The 23,408-nt window shown below is 39.0% G+C and overlaps 1 protein-coding gene across 2 annotated transcripts; it reads right to left on the reverse strand.

The window, feature by feature from the left end:
- Window positions 1–38: 38 nt before the first annotated feature.
- On the reverse strand, window positions 39–21,879 carry prickle1b (prickle homolog 1b). Of its 2 annotated transcripts, none has more exons than XM_039668113.2 (8): window positions 21,674–21,879; window positions 6,771–6,953; window positions 4,988–5,101; window positions 4,323–4,457; window positions 3,232–3,435; window positions 2,959–3,145; window positions 1,675–2,520; window positions 39–1,596 (listed from the first exon to the last, which is right to left on the reverse strand). In XM_039668113.2, the coding sequence occupies exons 2-8, from the start codon at window positions 6,939–6,941 to the stop codon at window positions 671–673; spliced, it is 2,583 nt and encodes an 860-aa protein (XP_039524047.2). In that variant the 5' UTR covers window positions 6,942–6,953; window positions 21,674–21,879; the 3' UTR covers window positions 39–670. The 2 variants fall into 2 exon arrangements, with proteins under 2 accessions (XP_039524047.2, XP_039524048.2); XM_039668114.2 differs by lacking the exon at window positions 21,674–21,879 and adding an exon at window positions 9,258–9,328.
- Window positions 21,880–23,408: the final 1,529 nt, after the last annotated feature.

Here is a 23,408-nt window from a genome sequence, read left to right on the forward strand (position 1 = left end):
AAGCAGTCAGTGAATAAATGAAAAAAAAATATTAAATCTCTCTTTCAATTTATTTTATTGACATCTTAATGTTAAAAGGGATAGTATGGTTACGTGTGGTGAAATGTACATAGTAGTGGGAAGATTACCCCCACACTGTTTAAGCGCATAAGCAAATTGTGGACAGAGAAATGTTCACAGGTGCAGTTATTACACCCGCAGAGTAATGTAACAAGACCATCAAACTTGAATAGTGCATATATATTTTGCATTTGCAAACCCCTGGTCAAAAAAAAAAAAAAATGGCAGTCCTCAATTTTGTTCATTAATAATCATAAAATAAAATTCTGAGGCCAGCAATTGTAATTAATCATTTAACATATTTGGATATAAAAATATCAGTATTCCAATCTTAATTTAACAAATATACATTGCGTGCACTATTAAATAATTATTCAGTTAGTCTACATGCTACCCAGTAATTTTGCTTTTGGGAATAATGCTTTTGCTATACAATGTACAAGGAAATATTAAATGTTGCTTTCATTGTTCATATACCAGCAACACAACTGACACTCTCCAATTGTAAAGACAACTTAAACTCAAGAAAAAAAGTTTTGTTGTACAGCTTCTTTAGGATAAGTTATGTTTATGTTCCAGCGGCAACATGGGCATGCTTTCAGTCTTAAGTCTAAGAAATTATGCAGTTTTTGCCCTTGTGACCTTTCTTTTTCAGTTTGGTCCGTGTTCCGAAAGGAGGTGGTAAAGCGGTCACGCGAGTTGGATAGTCCTCTGTATAATAATGAAAGCTTTGGGATCGGGGCTTAGGAATTGGCTGGCCAAGAAAGAACCCCTCCTCCTCAGACTCTGATGAGGAGGAGGAGCATGTCGAACACCAGTCGTCGTCATCATCATCACAAAAGTCTCGGAAGTGGTCTTTTCTAATCATGCCCTGCTGCGCAAAGTCTGATGTGGTTTGATGATAAGGGTGCTGACTGTGTGCTGAGTGATTTAGAAGAATACCATTCCTGGGTTCTGGTATGCTTGAGCCAATTACCTGAGGCACAACATGCAATTTACCCCGATTTTTGGAAGGCAGGTGCAAGGCGTTTTCTGAACGTGTTTTCCGGCCCTGTCTGCGTTTGTGGTGATGTCTGTTAGCAGGACGTCTCTGCGTATCCTCCTCCATGTGATAGGTCCGTCTTTGGGTCCTCTCACTCATTGGTGGTTGCCTTAAGCCTAGTCCGCCATAATATCCTTTATCCAAAACATCATCAGAGAACTTCACTTGCTGGGGTCTGGATTGGGTCTGAGATTGAGACTTGGTCCTTCTCAGCACTGGAAGGTGCAGTGGGGAGGGTAGTTCCTCTCCAAAATAGGGTGGAATTCGGTCCTCCTCTTCCCTGTCTTCTCTCCCTCCTTGTTCCAGTTTCTCATCTCGGTCCAGCTCAGAGTTTAAACTCCTCAATGAATTAGCACTTCTGTGGAGCATTGAGGAGTTAAGTGTGCCCATGTTACTAATGTTATCACACTCTTCCATCTCTCTCTCCTGCTCTTTCATGTTTTGGAGGGAGTAGATGGTCTCTCTGTCTTCTCTCTCTCCATCCACTGAAGCTCCTGAGAAATTAAAGATACGAGTAATGGATTAATTTAAGAAAAGATGAGAAATGCATGACTGTTTGAAGATGTTCTTACCTGTAATATTTGAGAGAGCTAGAGAATCCATAGAATCTCCAATATTGGGTTCTGCCTTCCGGAGTTCACTTGTAATGCACTCCAGTGAGTCTTCATACCATTGCCTAGGCTCAGACCAGAATCCAGGCACTGCTCCCTGATCCATCTCCAGCTCTTGAATCTTTCTAGCACTAGCTGGGCCAGGGTGACTACCGTAGGCAGAGTCTCCAAGTCCATCCTGAGACTGGGCCCAATACATTTCGGTCTGGTGCTTCTTATTTGACAAACTGTGGCCGCTGATCTTCATCTCTGGTTTGGTCCTGTTGATCTCAGAGTCTTTCATCATCCATGGCTCGGCTGGCCTTGTGTCCTCCATGTGGATGACACCACGGTCTCCAAATTTCAGGAGCAGCTGTGTCATATAGTCCTCGTGCTCAGCCCAATCTTCCACACTGTCCTCAGGTGCTTCCTGTTCATCCCGGTCTCTCCAGTAGTTGTCCTCTGCCAAGTTGATTCTCTCCAACTGATTACACATGGTCTCTGTGTTGTCACCACAGAAACTAGAGGTCCTGCAGTCTGTCGCTGAATAGAGTTTTGTCTGCTGGCACTGCTCTGTAGGGCGACTACTCTTGCCCATTCGTATGCTTCGCCTAGATTCCCGTGATCTGGCAGACTGAAAGGCTGAATCTGAAGAGTCAGATGCGTGGACATCCTCACCTAGGCTACAGTCCTTGGAGCAGTAGATCCGACCCTCTTTTGGAAGGAAGGGACAGCCCAGCAGGGAGGTTTTGCATTGGGCACAACAGAAGCATTTGTCAGTAGCATGCCAGTGTACACCCTCATATGTCATTTGAGCATGGTCGACACCTGAAAAAAAGTAAATTTATAGAAGTGAGAAATGCTGTACTTTTTCAAACAGATATGCATACAACAGAGATGTCTAATCCTGCACATGGAGGGCGATCTTCCTGCAGAGGTTTGCTCCAACTCCAATTAAACAAACTTAAAATGGCTAATCGAGGTCTTCAGAATTACTCTATTCTTTCTAGCACAGAGGTTCCCAAAAGTCTCTATACCAGAAACCGACACAAAAAATTGGGTGAAAAATTTAGCCAAGTGACTGCGCAACCCGCCTTTACCCACTGTGCGTGCCACAAGTGGGTTGCAACTCATAGTTTGAAAGCCCCTGTTTCTAGCAACTATGTTGGACTGAATTGGAGCTAAACTCAGCAGGAAGATGGCCCCTCCGGGTGTAGGAATGGACATTCCTGCCATACAAGTTCAGTTCTTACTGAGGTAACTCACCAATATTCTCCCCACAGGCCTCGCAGTACTCTGCATACAGTGACTCAAAGCATCCACAGCAGAAAGGTCGGCCATCCTTCATGATGTATCTCTGTCCTCCCAAAATAGTCTCGCACTCAAAGCAAGAGAAATGTTTCATGTGCCAGTGACGTCCCTCAGCTTCAGTACACTCATCGGCAAAAATTATCTGTGAAGAGAGAAAAATTTTGAAATTCTTCTTGGCCAATTCTCTCTTTGTGTAGTGGCTCTTTAGAAAAGGATTTACATCCTCACCTCATCACAAGCTGAACACCGTGGCTTCAGAAGCTCTGCATGATGTCTACCACAGTAGATTTTGCCACTGTGGTAGAAATAGATGAGGTCTACCACAAGTTCATGACAGGTGGAGCAAGTAAAGCAGGCTGGGTGCCAGCACAGGCTAGGACCTGCTCGTGAAGCAAACACTGCCATCTCTCCACCCTTGATGTTCTCTTTGCACTGCAATTCAAAGTAAGATTTTATGAGAATCAAGGGCAGGCATATGGCTGCTTTAGTCATACAAAGTTGTGTTACATTGTATTGGATCTTAGTCTTCATATTTCTTTGGAACAGAGACATTAAGTTTTAATTAAAACGGACCCCCATATCTGTTGAAATGGTCTTCTAAAGATCAACTGAGCATGGCCAAATGCATGATCATGAGTTTTTTTATAAGTACTTTTGCCAAAGTATTCATTTCACAGCTGCTTCCCATTATTACTACATGGCCGTTGGCCTTGGAAACAGGGGTGTTGAGTGTCCCGCAAATTTTTTCGGCAACGGAAACCAGAGACCCAAGATTAGCACTGCTCTGCAATGTCGTGTGTGGCAATTTGTGGTGAAGGGATACATCTGTTTTTCTGAGGTATTATGATGCTAGACTTTTTTGCTTTGTGTTTATAGTCTTCTCAACAGGAAACAACCCTCTGCTCTGGCTCTCATGTGCTAACTCCAGCCCCTGAAGGAGATGGTCTTCGGCCAAAGACTGTGTGTTGTAATACTTAATCTTTTCCATGAATTTTCTCTGCGCTTTGGTTGTCTTTAGGCCATAATTGGGCCATTTGCATGATTCCAAGTTGTCTGATTTGCCATGACAAGTCAACATTGCTTCCAAGGGAACGTAGCATGAAGCAGAAACTTCATTTTCATGACTGTAAGTAAATTTGATATGGCCTGAATTAATGGTCACAGAAACGACTACAGATATTCCAAGTGTGGCAGTTAATCAAATGACCTTTAGGAGTTTTAATGTGGCCTCTTGTGCACTACCTTCAACTTGGATATTTTCAGATTTCACTAGGATTTCTACAGATTGTGGGAAAAAGAGCAGGAACATTTATACATACATGCTCACAAATGTGCTGCAGGGCTCTGGGAAGCAATTTTGGGGTTCCCCTCCCGAGTGCCTCTTTTTTCCTCTGAACGCTGAACATGTGGAGTTCTCGTCTCTCCTCGTCACTGAGGGACTGACAGTATCGGATCTGTGTTGAAGCAAAGGTATAAAAATGTTTTTGCTTATTTTCCTAAATGAAGAACAGATGGATTGCTGCAGAAAGTTTTATCAAAGGCATGATGCCAAAGTCGTTTCAGTTTTCCCACTTTTCTGGGGCTAAGTTGAAAAGTACACAAATCAAAGAGTTTACAGCAGACTTGTGGAACTCATACAAAAGACAAATAATTTGCTCTGTTTGGCCCTGCAGGGGGCTAAACAATGATACCACACGTGAAGAGCTTTTTAGATCTGTAACCCGCGGTCATGCCAGGAATTTGCTAAAGTAAACAGTTCCAGGTCTTACAGCAAGCACCATAAAACATTTTATTGCCGCTAGTGTAAAGGAGAAAGATGTCCCTCTGTGATGCATACCTAAAACATCTTTATATGCAAACTTGAGAGAGATTTGTTTGAACATTTATCTGCAACATCATAAAGTCCTCTAGTAAAACCTTTGTGTATTGTAGCAGCATAAATCTTCTCTGTCACATTCATTGTTTTCTCTTTTATTCCTCATACCTCATTGTCATGTGGTGGCAGCTGATAGAGTAGTTGTCTGATCCTGTGTTTTTCTCCAGGACTGTTGACATATGGCACCTTCTCCTCTGGCAGGCAAGAAAAGTAGATCTGAACCTGATGGGGAAAGAAAGCACACAGAGTTGAGAGGATTAGGGTTTGCTTTCAACAGCTGAAAGCTGAAATGAGACACCAGCCTCAATTGATGCTACATCATTCAATCTGTCATACAGGCTTCTCCCGATTGTCTCCCCCAACAAGGGGGAAGTGGGTATATCATTGACTGGGACAAAGCGTTTAAACAGTGGTGTCTGTCAGTGGCGACCCTGAAGAATATATACTGGTCGGTATGCCATTAAAGACACAAAGATAGATGTTTGTTCCTTGTGTTTAAGTGTTACTATCTAGATGAAGGCAGATTGTTATTTCTGTAACAGTGGGGTTGGGTCTATATGGTATATGAGTGGGATTTGATATGGAGAGCAGTCATACAAAATTGCCCTAAATTCTCTATAAACCTCGGGAATGTTTTTGCCTTCAAGTTTTTTTTTAGCTCATTGCAGTACCTTTCACAGAACTGGGGGAAGAGCTTTCATGAGCATGTCAGGCCTCCCACTTTACATTTTGAAAAACGAGGAGAAGGTGGGTGTTAGAAAAACACATTCAACTTCACTGCAGACCTTCTTTCACTCTAGTCCTACCTCCACCCTCGTTGGTTGTGCGTGTGTTTGTGTATTGCCTTGTGTCCGGAAAGTGCCAGCTAGCCCCTCGGCACAGGCTCAGTTCTGTTTGCTTACTGCATACAGCAGGGCAAGGAACTAGGTTATCTAAATGGCTGTTTTGTTGGGACTGGTGCTTGAACCACACAAGTACAATTCGGGTAGTTTAAACTAACACACTGAGGAGCATACCTTTGACAGCAGTAATATGTTTGAAATGGAAAGACTTTACAATAAATTTCTATATGGTATATGTCATTTGCCATACCATGGCAGTAGTTTGTTTAAGCATTTGGCCATTAATGACTTCACTTTGTCATTAAGAGACTCCTTTCTTTGGGGAAATTAAATGTAACAGTTTGTGGACCGCAGGGAAGATTCAAAGCAATTACCAAATATTCTTGTTCCTCAACATGGCATTTCTTTTCTAAGAAAAATGCTTGACTTTTCAACTTGTAAATATTTTCTCTCCCTAATTTCCCTAGTACTCCCATAAGTTCTCTGTATTTTTTTTACTAGTTTATTTAGTAAAAGATTTCGGCTACTTTCAGCTGGCTTTGTACTGCCTATCAACACGCTGTCAGTCAGATATACTAGGTCGCATGTGTGCTCAATATCAAGGTTGAGAGTGTCCAGTTTCCACTTAGAAAGCTTGCCAGACTTTGCACATGTCAAAGAATAGATTCATTAAGAGCTGTTGGCTCCCTGCAAGGTCATGTGTAGCTTTGTCTCTGGATAAATTAAACACTAAGGATGCATGCCCTCCCCAAACCTCAAGTACAAGCTCAGATCCTCTTGAAAATATCAGACCCAAGTGTGAATGCAGCCATCAAACTTCAATGGCCTGACTGGCTGGTTTTATTTCAAAAGCCTAAATTGGCTGAGAATCTGATTTAAAGACCCTTTCTGTAGAGTCAGAAAGGGAGAGACTGTTTCTTACTGATTTTTTTGGATGTCTGCAGATAATTAGAATTATAAATAATATGCTTTTTTCTTGTGATTATGGATGCCTGCCCTCAACTTTGAGAAATCTACATAAACAAGGAGCTATTTGGCTCAAGGTTTACCTGCTCAGGTCGTAGTCCGGGAGGAACCCATGTGTACTCCTCCAAAGCGCATCCAGAGTCGTCATCAGAGGTTGAACTCCTCTGAAACCCTAGTGCCACTTTGGCTCCCCTTGAGTTCATGTCCGGTGCCCGAGTAATGGGCCAGATCCCTGATGTAGTTTCAAGACTCATCAGATGGGGACACTGTTCAGATAATAAAAAAAGAGGTATTAGTTTTTAAAAGATTAAATTGGGTTATACCCAAAGTTTACAGCTGCATCTGTTTTATGAAATATGCATCATCTTAAAATGGAGATGGTGAGCGACTCCCAGTGCTGCTACCCATTGTGGGGTTTCCTTTATCTATTTGGGCCTTCAGAGTTGCCAGATATTTAAAACAATGGGGAAGTTGTGCTTTGAAATATCAGAGTATTGCCTTTCAGGCCAAGCCTTAAGCTTGCAGATAAGATGCCTTGTGTACATGAAGCAGGATTAAACACTCGTGGCTCTTTCTCTAGGCCTTCTTTATCATGATGCTTAAGCACTTCAGAGTACTTTCTGTCAGATAAAATGCCTTTGGTCCCTAGGTGTTGAAAAGAACACTCCTACTTCAAATGTTTTGAATTGCAAATGAGTCAGATATATTGTGTGAATGCCCCTGTTTGGTTTGAGGTTGGAGTTTGATGATCCCCCCTCTCAGTTTGCCCCCGAGTCACAGGGAAAAGTCCTATGTACTTTTAGCCCATTATGTGATAGATTAATGATGTTTTATCTTAGGTCTTCATTGTCCAGTATAAGTTTAGATGGTTCCTGGTCCTCTGCATGTTGTAAGCTACTTGTTATTCTGAGTATTTGTACACTACAAAGCAAAGATAATAGATTTGCAACATGAAGAAGATGCATCGATAGGGGTATCTTGATAACACTTTTCCTTGCTCTCTAAATGGGAAATGTAATTTGGATTGCCTCAATCACAATTCAGCTCACTTTCTATGATCCCAGTCAAATGCAAATTAACCTCTCACAATAGTGCCCAGTAATCTCTCACCACAATTATACCACACCTGAATGGGAATGAACGGTCAGATACGACCATGAGGCACTATATGGATCCTTCGTACTAAGCAATGAGTAAAAGAGTAGCATTTTATGATTATATATTTGTATTTGTGCGTGATTCAATTTATATACATCAAACCCTTGGGAATTTCTCTGCCAGCTTTCTTAAAAGAATTCTTGCAGTGTAGGAAATGCCTGCTGTGGCTTCCAGGGCCAACATACACAAGCACTCACGTTACACCTTGTCACTCTCTGGCACCGACACAATGTGTGTCTTTGTGGAAAAAACAAAAACAGAACATTCTACCCTGCCCTGTTTTCAAAGAAACATGCATAGGAGGAAAGTACATTTGAAGAGAGGTAATTTTTAAAAAGTCACAACGGTAGAGAAATAAAAACACACTCCAGATGTACGGCACTGATCTGACGGGCACCTCAGACAGGGTAGTGAGCGCTGACAGGGTTTTACCGTGTCAAGTATGAAACGCTTATAAAATAAACAAAGACTGGTGTGAGGATTAACTGAGGTTTGGGTTACCACCAGTCCACCTGAGGCTAAGATCCAAAAAGCCTGGGCTTCACAGTGCCTCTGTTGTCAGGTATGGGATATAAAATTTTCTGTAATGCAAATGTCCAGTAAGCTAAGTGAATCTGACATGCTAGCTAAGCATTGATGCATGCAGTGTAGAGACCAAAGATAGAGCTCAATCTATTGTAATTAATCACGCTAATCTGACTACAGTTGACCTCTGTAGAGTGAAAACAGCAAAAAATATGAGATGATGTATTTAATCTTTCAAATATTGAAGTAATTGTTTCATGTATTCTTGGCTACCAAGATAAAAACCACTAGCTCAATTATACCTGCATGTAATCTTACTAACTGTAATCTGGCACACATATACTTATGCATGGTCAATTACAGTTTTTTAACTGGTTTTTAGGCCTAATCTTTTACATTTGGACATTTTGTTAAATCTTTTCCCTTAAGTTCGTCAATTAACGTCATTAATGAGCATCTGCAGTATTAAAAAAGGGTTCCTAGTAACTGCATGTTGATAATGTAAAAAGAAAGAAAGAGAAAAATCAGCCCAAATTTCCCTGAATTTTAAAGTTCCGGCTAGCTACAGATGAATTATTGAATTTCAGAGCTGTCCACCAAAATTAATCTTAACATCAGGTGTAAATGTGGCCTGATAAATTGCAAGTGCGCTTGTCATCCTCTTTCACATCCCATTTTTTGACCAATTTTTTTTTTATCTCAGCTCCCTATGCCAAAACTATATGAGCATAACTTACATGTTATTTTATCTGCTGCCTTCTGTCTGTCATCAAATACTTATCACCCAATCAGTCTGATTGTGTGGCTGTATGCATTGAAAAGTCTTGAGTTTAATATAACAGTGTGAGACTAGTTTAGACTTGATTGCATTTCGAGAAGCATCTTACCTGTGTGTAAATGCATCCTACACCACTCAGGAAAAGCCTAAAATTAGTGCAAGTTGCATAGGAACAGTCTAAGAAGCATGCCTACAACGATATCGGGTAAATTCCGTCTAAATTCCACTTAAGAATTGTAGCTTGGATAGTCGGTGAGAATCCAGTTGTGCCCTGTGTTTCTGAACACATTGAAATGAATGTGTCGATGTGTGTGCCAAGTAGCATGTCTCCTTGTTGTCAGAGCCAACCCCCTTCACATTTATTTAAGGCCTCCCCCTATACTTCAAACTGAAATCCACCCCCACCCCAAATAACCTTCATCCACATTCCTGCTGTAAGAGAGCTGTCCACATCCCACAACAAACTCTCTTAAATCCACAGAGCCATTTGTTTTGTCCCTGAACATTCAAAGTCAAGTACATCCTGGAGGAGTTCATTCGGCATTGAATCTTGCATCAAGTTGTTGTTTTCCACCAATGGCCAAGAGTTCCTGTTATTTTAGCTACATTTGGCATGTCAAGAAAGAATGGAGTGTGCTCAGGAAATACTGTTTGTTAACCTCATAGAATCAGAGATTGGAATGGCAGAATGAATCATATAACATTACCTCTCAGTACCTGCATTTTCAAGTAAGCATTTGTTACAATAATTTATGCATTTGTGTCCAAATTTGAGGCATTCACCCTCACATCGTTCCAAACCTGAAAGGCTATCTTTCTTCTGTAGAACACAAAAGAAGATATTTTGAAGAATTGGGTCCAGCACAACATTAGACCCCATTTACTTCCAAAAACATTTTTCAAATAATATTTTTGTTGTGTGTTCTGCAGAAGAAAGTAAGTCATAAAGGTTTGGCATGACATGATGATGAGTAAATGATCATATACTTTACATTTTAGTGCGACCAGTTTTGGCAAAACTGTTCTTTTAGTGATTAAGTAATACATATTTGTATAAATACGCACAATCAATTTTTACATTTAGTTTTTGTAGTTATTTGTGTTTGATTCACTAAAAAGAACTGACTCAGGGTCATTCTTTAGGGAGTCAGACTACACTGGTTGCTCTGTATTTAGTTTATTAAAAAGAATCCATTCAGAATAACTTGTTCTCATGTTAGACATAAACGGTAATGCGGGTTGGTTCCCAACCCTACTTGTGAGTCACTTCTCACAAGTTCTAAGGCATTTCCATAAGCTCAATATCCCCCTCCTCTTCATTCCTTCAGACTGAGCTCAGTGTGTTGACAGTGACTATGGCCCCAATGGCCATCTCTCACCTCCACACTTCAGTTGAATACAATGACCTTATTGTGTTGATTCCTTTCCAATTCTGGAATCCCACAAAGGAAAAACCACTGAGAAGTCATCTTCTCTCAAGAAGCTTTAAGAATAATGGTTAACTAGTATAATCAATAAGTTTTAGGGTTGTTTTTAACAAATAACCTTTGCAGCATAAGCTCCAAGATACCACTGTAGATACAATCTTGTGATAAATGTGCTGTTTTTGCTTAAAAACACAAAAGCTGGACCCTCTTCACATGCATCTCTGTTTGGTCATAGCTACTTCATCACGATCCAATTGAAATGCCACATTAAGCCTGTGTTAAATAGCTAGACTGAACAATTGCCAAATCATCACAGTTAAATTTCAAGTCACCGTGAAGAACTTGAGTTTGAGCATCTTCCAAATCCGAGAGGTCGTTTTAGACAGCAAGATAAGATGGCAATGGGAGAACAAACAAACCAAGATGGATTCCTCTTTGGTTTTTGGCAGAAAACTACTTAGCTATCAAGATAACCTTTGTTGGAAACCCTTTTCCCTGCTCAAGATGTTTATCAGGAACACCGTTGAAATGGCAGAAAATGCCATGGCGATTCTTAGCAAAAGCGAAATATACAACTGGGTAATAAGAACCTTGTTTATCTAAAGAAATGACACATCACTGCAACTGTTTGTCCAGATGTAGACAGAAGGAACCACAATTTAGCAGACAATGTTCCCATCATTTCCTGGAGCAGGTTCTTTAATGTGTTTGTTGTGTATGTGAAGGGTGGGAGAGCACAACCCTTCCTGCTTCCGCTTAAGTTGCAGTCTATTACCCCAAAACCCAGCACAGTTACCTCTGTGCTATCTTAAAGGAAAGGGAAGCTACTTGCGAAACATGTTCACATCCTCTTCCTATTGTAAAATGGCCCAACCATCCCCTGGCAAGCCATTATAAGCGATAACGCATATTTCACCTCATTGCCACACCAATTGACAAGTGTTTAAGAATGGATGCTGCCCTGATGCATTCACATGTCAGTGCTACCTAAATAATGACGCTTTTTTCAGTGACCCCTGACCCCCGCACACACCCTGCTCCCTCTGTTCATCTCTCCAAGTCTTTAGATGCGCTCTTTCCTTCCCATGTTAATGACAAGGCATCAAACTAATGGAACATGGCACAATTGCTCACACGCAGCTGCTCCAATTACTGCAAAACCAACATTTGTAAGCAAATAAGGTCATGTTTGTGTAAAAATAAAGTGTTGAATGCCAAGCTAGGGTTTCTGGATTAAACTATAATCTATTTTCTCTGCATTCAGGCTTTGATCATTCATTTTTGATCACCTGTTTTGTTTTGTTTTTTAAATCGCAGCCTCTGTAAGATGGTGATTGCACTATTGATTTGATGGCGACCGAATCAGAGTGTCTCACAGCGTATGTGTTTTAATTCACACTGTCAGGACAACACATTAGAGTGTCTCTGGTGTAGGACAGTTTACACCTCACAACTGCAGTCAGTCTCTCGAATGCCACTTCTTTAGATCGTCATTTTAATTTGCGTAACACTGAAGATTACGGAGGAGGAAGCGATGACGCATCGAATGCTCTTTCAGGGCAAACCTGCGAATTGACTCAGACTCGCTCTGACATATTTTCACTGAGCATTTTTGCCACGCAATTGCATTATGACGAACAGAAATGTAGTCAGTTGTGTAAAATGATGATTTTAAGGTCAAGCAGATGCCTCTGCCAAATTGTTAATTTGTCTGTTTTTAAACATTTAGGGTGAACGTCACATGTCATTAATATTCCTTATGCAAGTCGTCCCTAACATGGCTTGTGCGCTAAATCGCTGACGGAGTAAAGGAGAAAAGATGTGAGCAACAAATAAGAAAGTTCGACTTCAGCCAAAAATATAATTTTTTTTTATATTATTATTCGTTTTTGCAACAATGATTTGGATTTAGGACCTTTTGGTAGCACTTTATGTATGTATGTTATAATGCATTATATCTTTTCAAAGTTAAGTTACATAAACCAATGTAAAAATTATAATTATATATAATATTTGCTGCTTCTGAAGTTGTTTTTTGTTTCTGAAAAGATGTGTTCAATGATTAGATAAGAATTGTAATATATTATAACTGTGGATACAATTATTCATGAGGCCATACAGTGCATTATAGGTGCATTACAAGACTTTTATAAAGCAGTATACGTAAAGGCTTTAAGTAAAGTATTACTAGTTTTTTTTAACCAAGATTTCCATTATTCCAATATTATTTTAAAAAGATTTTAATACATAAGCAGATTTTTTGTAAGAAATTGTGAAGTTTGTATGCCTTCCAATGGTCTCAGTTCAACTATGGCATAGGTATAATTTAAAACCACATTCAGATCATTTCTGCACTCCGTCTCTGTGAACGTTGAAACTAGATGGGTAAATTTACTTCCTTGACAAACTTGTGTGCTATAGGTAGTCTAAAACATTGCAAAAACCTGCCAGTAAGGGAGGTTAAAATAATTTACAAAAGAATCAGCAAACATGATCTCAGATAATCAGTAAAACAGTCTCCATTTCAAACAGTCATTGATATCTCCCGTGGCTGTCCTCATCATTTTCTACACAGTGCAGATCAACAAGCTTCACAAAGTCCTAATTTAAACCCATTATCAGCCCATTCACATTTAGCACACTGAACTGACTCTTGAAGTCTGAATTTGAATTGACTTGATTCACAACTTTAAACTGCTTTACAGACATTGAAGTCTGATTAAAGTGATTAAAGTCTCACCATTGCTGTCAGTCAAAGCCACACATCCATCAGCAATGCTTTAGCAAGTGCTTTTCTCACCGCTCTGTTAATATTCAGAGTCACGGAAGAGTAAAAAGACACAAGCTGGTGTGAGATAGGGCCATAAAAGAAAACGGCAAACGTATGTGTGCCAAAACTTTATAGCACGGCAATGAATATTTGCAAGACACCTTCACGGGGTTGTGAAGCCTCATAAAAAGGCGACAGTCATGTTCCTGAATAGATTGGGGAAAGGTCAGATTAGCCGGCATTACAGACATGCTGTAATGTGTGGAGACGCATTGTGTGATAGAGCTTCACACAAGCTAATTTAAAACCTTTAGGAATCAGCTACCATTTCAAACAATTAAGTACATAAAGGTCTCAGAATATAAGAAAAACATTGCCTTCCTATGCTTATCCCATGGGGATTTGTAGCGTATTGTTACATAAGCCAGTATTGATAGTTGTCATGCCGTAGTACAGTAAAAACAACATTATTCAAGATGATTGCCACGCTAATTATATGTATTGCACTAGACTGAAAAGAAAGAGAGACTGTGTCCTCTTGTGGATGATTGAATATGCCCATTCAGTTTGGAAATCCTGACCTGAACCTGTGTTGACTGTAAAATACGGTAATTAAGACTTTAAAATACTGTAATTGCATTTAGGTGTGACTGCATTATAAAAGTATACAGTATAATGTGGAGAAGATTATAGTAATGATGATATATGCAGAGCGTTTCTGGCTTTTCATCTACAGGGATCCAGCTGCGTATGTGCATGCATTTAGTTCATAATGGACCTTGTTTTATTACTGGCCTCTGCGCCCTATCCTGCCTGCCTAATTTGATATTGTTAACTGATACATTCCACTTTTAAAAAGGAAAGGTCACGCTAACCTCTCCAGACACAGGTGGGCTTACCTGCAGAAGATGTATACATAAGTTCAACAATGGCATAAAAGGCACGCACAAAACCATAAATTGTGTTTGTATTGTTTGCTACAATAATACCCAGGTCTCAAGTAAACTAAACAGTTTAATTTAAGAAATTATATTTTTTGCACAGAAAATTTAGCTTATTTTAAAGATTATAAAGATTTTTGCCACGTGACACCATATGGATTGATCAGTCTGAATTTAAAAAAAAAAAGAAAAGTTGCTGCCATAAATTAAGTACAATCAACTTGGATGTTTGTCATGTCAACTTAAATTACATTAAACTGACTAATCTTGAATAACTCATTGACTAATTTTAACGAGTTAAAGCAATGTAAAAACGTCATAACTTATTGATCATATAATTTTTTTACAGTGTAAGGTTCACACAGGGAGATTGAGGGGAATGTTACGTCGAGACATGACGTAAAATTGTGATAGAAATATAATCGACTGCAATTTTTACATGTATAATATGTTGTACATATGTGCATTCATTACTAGTAATGAGAAGATATTAAAAGTCCTGTAACCACAAAACCATGAATAATTAGAGGTGGTCTAAAAAATGTCTTGAGGGCTTCATGTAGAGAGCTGAAGACCACCCAGCCCAAACACAACCCTCCTCAAACTCGCCTGGGCTTCCACTGAGCGCAACGGCCCCTTACCTCTACATTTCCTAATTACAATCATTTCCCTCATACCAAACGAACACAGAACATCTGCTCCTAATGCTGCTGACTGTGATTATTAAAGAGAATGTACTCCCAGGTCGACACACAGAGGAAGCGCAATAGACAGGAATCACAAGGAGAGGTACAAGTCCGTGCGATTTGTTTGTATTAGCGAGAATACACTGCAACATGTTGAAGCAATGAGCCTGATATGTTTTGCTAGTTCATTAGTCTGTTTTTCCTGGCTCGGGATCCTGGCATGCCGTTTAACCAGGTGCTGATGAAGAGATCATTGACTTAATGTGGTTGACGAACCTCACAGTCTTACGTCAGTTTACACTCATGTGGCTGTAACAAAAACAGCGAAGCGCATCTAGCTAACGTTTGGAGATTTGCAGGCTTTGCCTCTAAGTAAACAACTTTTGTTAATGAGTTTTAATGATCACTTCAGTCACTCAAACTTTTGGTTAGTCATCTATAACACAAAATAGTATTACTTTCACAAATCGCAACACTCAGCTGTAGTCTTGTTTTAAAGTTATAATAACAGCCATAGTTTTAATAGAACGCTCCGACCTCACAATTAAAGGAGCAAATGTTTGCTTATGCTTGAATGTGTGTTAGTTTGTGCTGAAGAAGTGCATTTTCTGATGTTTTGAAATGTGTTATCAAATACATATAGTTTTAAAGAGTTTGGTTCTTACTCAAATAGATAGGAGATGTGCTTGCATAGCTGGAAGTAGGGGCATTTCCAAGATGGCTGCGAGTGAACTGACTTTGAATTCATTCAAGCGCAGAGTTTAATCTTTTAAGCAAATCCATAGCTTTCGCCGTATACTTTGACTGTTTAGCATTTTATTTTATTTTACATTATGCCATTTATCACCTAGAGTGGCTTAAAGTTGGCTTCAAATTTTTAATCAAAATGTCATAACTTGATGTTGATGTTGGTGAACTGATAGATTTTTCTCTGCTGACATGGACTTTTTTTTCTAACAATTCACTGAAAGCTTACATTTCGATCCGCCTCCATCTAATTTTGAAGCGTGATGCCATATAGAAAAATGTTTCCCCAAAGAACAGTTCTTAAAATAATATATTTTCTATTAGGAAAAGATCTATCACTACTGCCGTTAAATCTGAAATGGCATTTGTGGCCCAAAAATCCTAAATTGAACTAAGAGTAGCCATTATGTTCATCCGCTGAAGTTAGCAAGCCTATTTTTGGCACATTTGGTCAAGTGTTCGTAAGCGATATGGGGACGTAGCGGAGGCCACCTACACACCACTTTGAGAGTGCCAAACACAGACCTCAGTCATTCTGATGATAAATTGAGCAACTGTGAATGTTATCTTGCATCATCCCCATTTGGAAGGTAATTACTCCTCTCTCAGCAGGGAAATGCAAGCCAGAAAACCGAAGAGGGGAGAATGCAACAGTAATGACACTAGACCCCCAGGGCAGGTTGATTGTTTGGGCTTAAAACACACATACGCTGTTATACAATCCAGTCTGTTTCACATAATCCATCAGCTGGTAGTAACATGACAAGCTTGGTGCTAATCAACCTACTTTTTTGACAAACAAGACTACTTTACTTTCACTGCAATGCTATTTATACCTGTTAGAGTACTGCCGCTTTGAGGTGGCAGGGATGATATGTAATTCAACACCATAGGATGATATAGTAATCCTCACATAATGCATGTCTGTGTCAGGGGCCCCTCTGACAAAATAATGCTATTCTATTCCTTAAACCTGGGCTGAAGCTTTACTTCCTCCATAGCCTAATCTTTTATGTGGGCATGAAGTTATTGTAAAGAGATCCGGCACATCTTTGGTGCTGCACAGACACTGATATCATAATTTGTTCTACTTTGGTCTGTATATTGTCATCTTATTTATGATATGTTGTGAGATCTGTTTAAATGCATCTTATAATCCATTGAAGATGGGAGTGCAATGCCTAATGATCTTCATCAAGTCTCTCTGTGGAGCAACAAGTGTTATTGAAAGGTAAAAATCTCTGTCCCCAAGCAGTAGTCAGTTGTCCTTTGAGGGTTTCTCACTGAAGTAAACTGGACACATATATAAGTTACAGTGTGAATTTCAGCAGCTTCATGGCACGAAAACCAAGAAGCAGAAAGGATGAGACTCCAAAACAAGCCTTTGCATGTTGCATTTCACAGCTGAATGCATTTAGATAATGAATCTTGTCCTGACGTTTTTCTTCAACATAGAAAAGCAAACGTTCTGGTTTCCGGGGGTTCATTCATAGCACACAGGATGATTCTTTACAACTTGTTACTTATGCTAGCTATTAAACCCCCATACCTTTACTGGCCAAACAAGCACACAATAAAATCTCTGTTTGGTTGAATTGTGCTGGAAAGCCCCAAGCATTCATTAGTAAACCACAGAAAATTTATGAGCTTGTCTTCCATCCCACGCTATGCGGAAAAAGCCATTACAGTATCTCAGCGTTGAAATGTTTATCTTTTGTTTTTGATACTCAAACACTTATAGGTGTCGCTGCATATTAAGTTGTTCATACACTTTTTGACCAATCCTTGATTTTTCAAATTGCTCAAAATTGCTTCCACTTATTAGAAAATGGTTTTAATTATTTGTTTTTAAATGCAGAACACTACAATATGGGTAATTATAGTATTGGCAAATGTTGCAGTTCAATTCGAATTTTATGTCACCAATGTTTGCACCATGGCTGAATGTATCGGACCACATACAGTATTCTGATAGAATATTTCACCTATTTTATTTTACTACCCATTTTTTTACAGTAAAAAAGAACATTCTGATATCAAGAGACATCAAATGTGAGAAGGAAAGATGAAAAAAAAGACTTTACGTGTACTTAAAAAGGCATCCTGATTGAATCAGCGTTGGCTTTTTTTAGGCCTGGAAATGTGACCATTCACATGAGAGTAATCAGAGGAGGAATTAAGCAGGAAATCTATTGCAATGGCAACAACCCAAATCTGAATTTGAAATCACACCTGCTCTTATAGATGTGATGTAAATCACAATGCAAATCGGCTATCATGCGAGCTGAAGCTGTTATCTGTGCTACTTCTCAATTCAAACAACTGTAATTCAGGCAACATGCAACTTTTCAGCTGCCAGGATCATCTCCTCAGCAGTTTGAGATGCCCTTATCTCCATGCTGTCAGAAGCGGCCGAACGTCTGCCGTACGTGTTTACCTTGTCTCATCCTCGCACGCTGATTATAAGGCAGCTGCCGGCTGCCGTCTGTCTGACTGAGCCAAACCATTACCTGCCTTTAATCTCTTGCTCTGATACGGCTTGTTGTGGGTAATTACTGCGGTGCCAAATCAACTTGCTCTCACTTGCATTTACAAAAAAAACTAAACAAGAAGGAAGAAAAATAATCAAATCAATTACACTGATCCCTTGGCTTTGCAAAATATTGACTTGTTCTTACCTCCATAGGCCTGCTCGTGGCTCAATTTTCGTCTCTTTCCTTGTGTATTCTTTCAAGTTGGATTGTGGCAATATGACGTTTTAATATAGACCCGCTGTTCCCCAACACGTGGATGTGATGCATGAAGAACCCATGAATGTGATGTGGTTTCATGACCGAGCCAATGCCAGACATTTGTGTTTCATTTTCAGGCAGCGAATAATTAGAAACAACTCAAGCATCTCCCACAGTGAGCCAGACAAGTGCATTGAACTACAAGCTGTCAGTCATGGAGGGTTATTTCCATTTTCTCCGTTTTTATTTTCAATAGTAGCTTTCAATAGGGATTGTGCTGTTTGCTACACTACTGTTCAATAGTTTGGGGTCGGTGAAGTTTTTAAATATATATATTTTTTTTTTTAAAGATGTCTCTTAAGGTGGTATTTATTTGATGCAAAATACTGTAAAAAAAAACTAATATTGTGATTTATTTATTTATTTATTTTTTTTTTTTGGCAATTTAAAATAACTGTAAACCTTTACTGACCCCAAACTTTTATCTATAATATAGTGTATCATGACTTGAGCACCATGAGCCTCCTACTTTTTGAGCTGCATGTGGTGCAAGTTTAAATTTGGCTTGCGCAATTTACTGATCATTTCCCTGTCTCTTTGTTTACTGTCGATATGATTAAACTAGCACCTAAGACCAAAATGGCATCATTATATATCAAATCAAATAGTTACTAGCATTGACTTGCATTGCTTTAGACTATTTGGCTTCTCTGGGATGTTGTTCTCGTTGCTATCTGAGGAAATATCTGTTGTCTAAAGTTGCTATTTTAAATACCAGCTGGCCTGTATCAGGAACTGACTGTTTGACTCCTTTAGCTCAACTAAAGAGAAGCTTGTCTCTGTCCCCCTCGCCATGCTTGGCAGCATTCACAGGCCGGGCAACAGAAGAGATAGAAAGCTGCCAAATGTTTTTGAGGTGTGGGGTGATTTGCATAGGTGAGCACACGTCAGGGCCTCCCAGCATGAACAGGGCACTGTGAACCTCCTCTGCTCACCGCTAGTAAATCAACACAAGCACTCCTCAGAGCATATCCTGTGGGCTGGGATCTGGGGTTAGAATCGTTCCTTCTGTCGTTCTAGTAGCTACACTCACACACACAGACTTGTTCTCACACAAATATCCCTCTATTTCACATACTAGACAAATTTATTTATCATATAATTTCCAAACACGGCTCTTAACTAAGCTGCTTTTGTTTTGTTTATTTCCGAAACATGCAATTTTACAAACATTTTACAAGATTTTCCTGTCTTTAACCACATATAAATCCACACATCCACTCTCTGTCTAAATTGTTTATGGCTTTTTCTCAATACAATCCTGATTTCTTGAACTCGTTTTGACAACAACTTCAAACACATCTGAGAAATATTTAGACCAACCCATGAGGACACACATACCGTCAGCTGAATCCGAGCTTCACATGTGGCCGTAATGGTTCATCAATTAACTGAGTCTTTACATAACAAACTCAGATCCCTGTTCGGTGCCACATTTGGAAATCTGCCACTTCTACTCAAGTCACCTGAGAAGCCCCAGGGGTCTAGTTAACTGGTTTGTCATTCACTCCCAGATTGAGTCTCTATTAAAATATCAGGCATTGCTTTAAAAAGACATAATTCTGGCATTTTACTCACTGTTATGTGAGTTATAGCTTATTAACTATTATGAATTTCCTTCTTTTTTTTTGAGTGTGACAAAAAAATTTGCTTTCATCATTTATTTTCGTTGATGCATTGCACTCATTCTAACCACCTAAATGAGTATTTAAACTAGGATCTGGGGTGCACTAGGTTTATGAAATGGATACATTTGTTTTAATAAGTTTGCTAATTAAGTTAACCATAGTTCTGATGTTTTTTCTTTGTTGCTGAGCAACGGACACGAACACTGACATCGTCAGGCCCAATCTGCGCGAGCAGAGCAACCGCTAGGGGACACCAACACCTAATGTAGGCCTAGCCTACAGCTACAGCAAACTCGTTCATGTTAAAAAAAAAAAAAAGATGCAGGCGGATATTGTGGGATTTAATAGTATATTTGATCAAAATGATGCTCTTACGTAGGTAAAACTATCATTCTGAATGATTCATTCAGGCAAATTCGCTCTCAAACAAATCTTTCAACAGAGAACCGTGAAGGTAAAGTCTGAGCCCTTATATGGAAATGGTCCCCAACGGCTAGTATTTAACAACTAACAGCATTCTTTTCTTTTTATTATGGAAAAGGTGAGTCTCTGGGTCATGGATTCGTGAGCTACAGGTCAGGAGACAAACGGCACCCTGATTGACAGGAAAGAGACACTTTAATGCCGGTAGTGACCTGAGTGACAAGGAACAGCTGAGTGTGTGTACACACACATCTGGAGACCCGCAGGGCTTAAGTTCACACTATAGACACATATGCTTAACCCACCGGGCGTCTTTACGCACAAGTTGGTAGGTAAAGTGCTGTGTTACTAGCCTACAGACACACGTCCACCGAGTTCCTTCTCACATAGGCTAATTGCAAATAACGTTATCCAGAATTATCTGTGTTCGTTCAGTCAGGCGGGCGTTTTTTAAGCGACCATGGGCAAGTGGGTCTTTTCTCCTCTACATTTATTGCGTTAGGCTATTCAATTTCTGAATTTTGAATCAAAATGTCTAGTCGGTTTAACTTGGAGACTTGGAAAGTCTGGCATGTTTTCTTTATTTTTTATTTTTTTGCCTATTATTTATTTATTTATTTTAAAGTGAAGCAACAGACAATATTAATAGACTACTTTAAAAACAAAGTCAGGTCAGTGTAAAGCCAACATGCAAAAAGCCTATTTGTATTAGTGTGGGAAAAATAAACATAAAACAGAGCGGGCCACTTTAGATCCCCTAATTGTTTGTCAATGTCAAATTGTTATTTTTAAAATATAATTTATGTAAACGCTTTTTTTAAAAAACCAACATGAACAAAACGATTACATTTTTGAAGATCCTAACTTAAAATATTCATCATTTTCATCATTATCTTTTCATTTTCCACTGACCCACACGCGCACACAAAGTTCGTATTATCACGCATTTATTCTCTCTGAAAAAAAAAAGATTGTTTCAGGTTTTTTTTTCGCGTTTTTGCACGTTATAATAGGCTAATAATAGCCTAACAGAAACCCATTTTTAAGACCCCTTACATTTTAAACTAATCAACATATTTTAAGGACATACAGAATGCACAAGCATACTTACGGGGACGAAATGTGCTGATTTATTCCGTTGCTGTTAAAAAATATTCACAACTGGTGTCATTTGCTCGAGTCCAGATGACAGAAAGTAGCCTAAACAGCGGTCTCAGTATCAGTATCAGTATCAGTTCAGTATCCAAATAGCCCAAAGCAACGGGTCAGCATAGTGGAGACGCAGAAAGCGAGTTTGAATCCCAGCTGCGATGTGTAAACATGCAGAATGCAGTCAGTTAAAGAGCCAGTGTGTTCAGTGCGCTGAAATGACATGAGAGGTACTCTGCGCTGATTGGCTGAGACGCGGGGCCCCAACCAATCCCTCCACACACATTCTTGCTTCCCCTCTCTCACTTACCGTGGGGTCCAGAATAAATTTAACATCATCGGACGAATGAATGCGCAAAAGCGCACATTGATGGGTGCGACATAGAGAAATCCGAGTATTAACCCGTTCACATATAATTTAATTATCTTTTAAGGACACTATTTGTAGCCTACTACAAAAGGCCATAATTACTATAATACTACTATAATACAGCCATAAATGATCTTAAATAAAAATCTCTTTGACAACATTTTAATAGTTGTGTCTAAAGCTAATTTATACAATACACTTTTGTTTTTAACAGTAGCAACATAGATCATTTATGTATTTTAAGAGAAAATGACAAGAATATTTTAAGTAAGCCTTTAACTAAGAGCTTGAATTAAACATAGATTTTGCTTTAAAAATTCCAGTATTAATACATGATTATACTTCATTGTTAGTGCAAATTACTACTAAATGATTAGTTAATAATGATGTGCCTCAACAAGTAAAGTCATAACATAATGATACCTTTGCAAATCGTTAGCTAATGATTAATTAAAGCAGACAACTGGAAGTTGAAGTGCATAGCTTTGACTAATTTTGGTAATTAACACATTTGAACTATTAGTTAATAAAATATGTTATTAAGGAATTAATACACAATGACAAATTGAATTAATAGCAATTTATGTATTAATTAATCTATTAATCATATAGACTATTAGTTGCTGATGCAGTAATCGTTAATTAATGGTTTAGTTCTTCATGAGTTATACATTAACTGTGCATTAGTTAAGCATGAATTAATGCATATTAGTGCACCCGTATTGTAAAGTGTTACCAAAATTCCCTATAGGTTCACTTTACTTTAACATTGTGCCATGATACAGTTCTTGATGTTTTGTTTCGTTATTCCATATTAATTTTTTCGAGGAAGCAACACTTTGTCTGTTGCATTGCATTATACCCCCAAAAACGACAATAGTCCACAAACATAAAGTATCCGTAGCTCTCAAATATCATGTGTACTTGTGTATATTTAAAAGTCAACATGCACCGCACCAGTAGCCTACTGATTTCAAGGACAAGACATGTGTGAACTAAAAACACTTCATGTCATTGGCATCCAACCTGATGCGACAAGTCTTGAAGCACCATATTTTCAGGGCAAAAAACATCCCAGTTCTTTGGCACTGTGATTGTCTTAGAAAAATAGGGAGTCAGAGAGAGAGATTTACTGCACTCTCGAGGCTCCCCGAAGTGGAGTGGCTCGCTCAAGGGCACTTACCCTCCACCCTATACCGTGTTTGATTGAAGATTTAAAATAAGTGACAGATCTTTGATTCATATCAATCAAATAGTTATTGCACATCAATAATTCCTGACTCAAAGTGCAATTAGTTGCAATGCATTAACTGGAATGTTGACAGGT

Source organism: Pimephales promelas, chromosome 24 (assembly GCF_988280905.1).
Source record: "Pimephales promelas chromosome 24, fPimPro1.hap1.1, whole genome shotgun sequence".
NCBI lineage: Eukaryota > Metazoa > Chordata > Actinopteri > Cypriniformes > Leuciscidae > Pimephales > Pimephales promelas.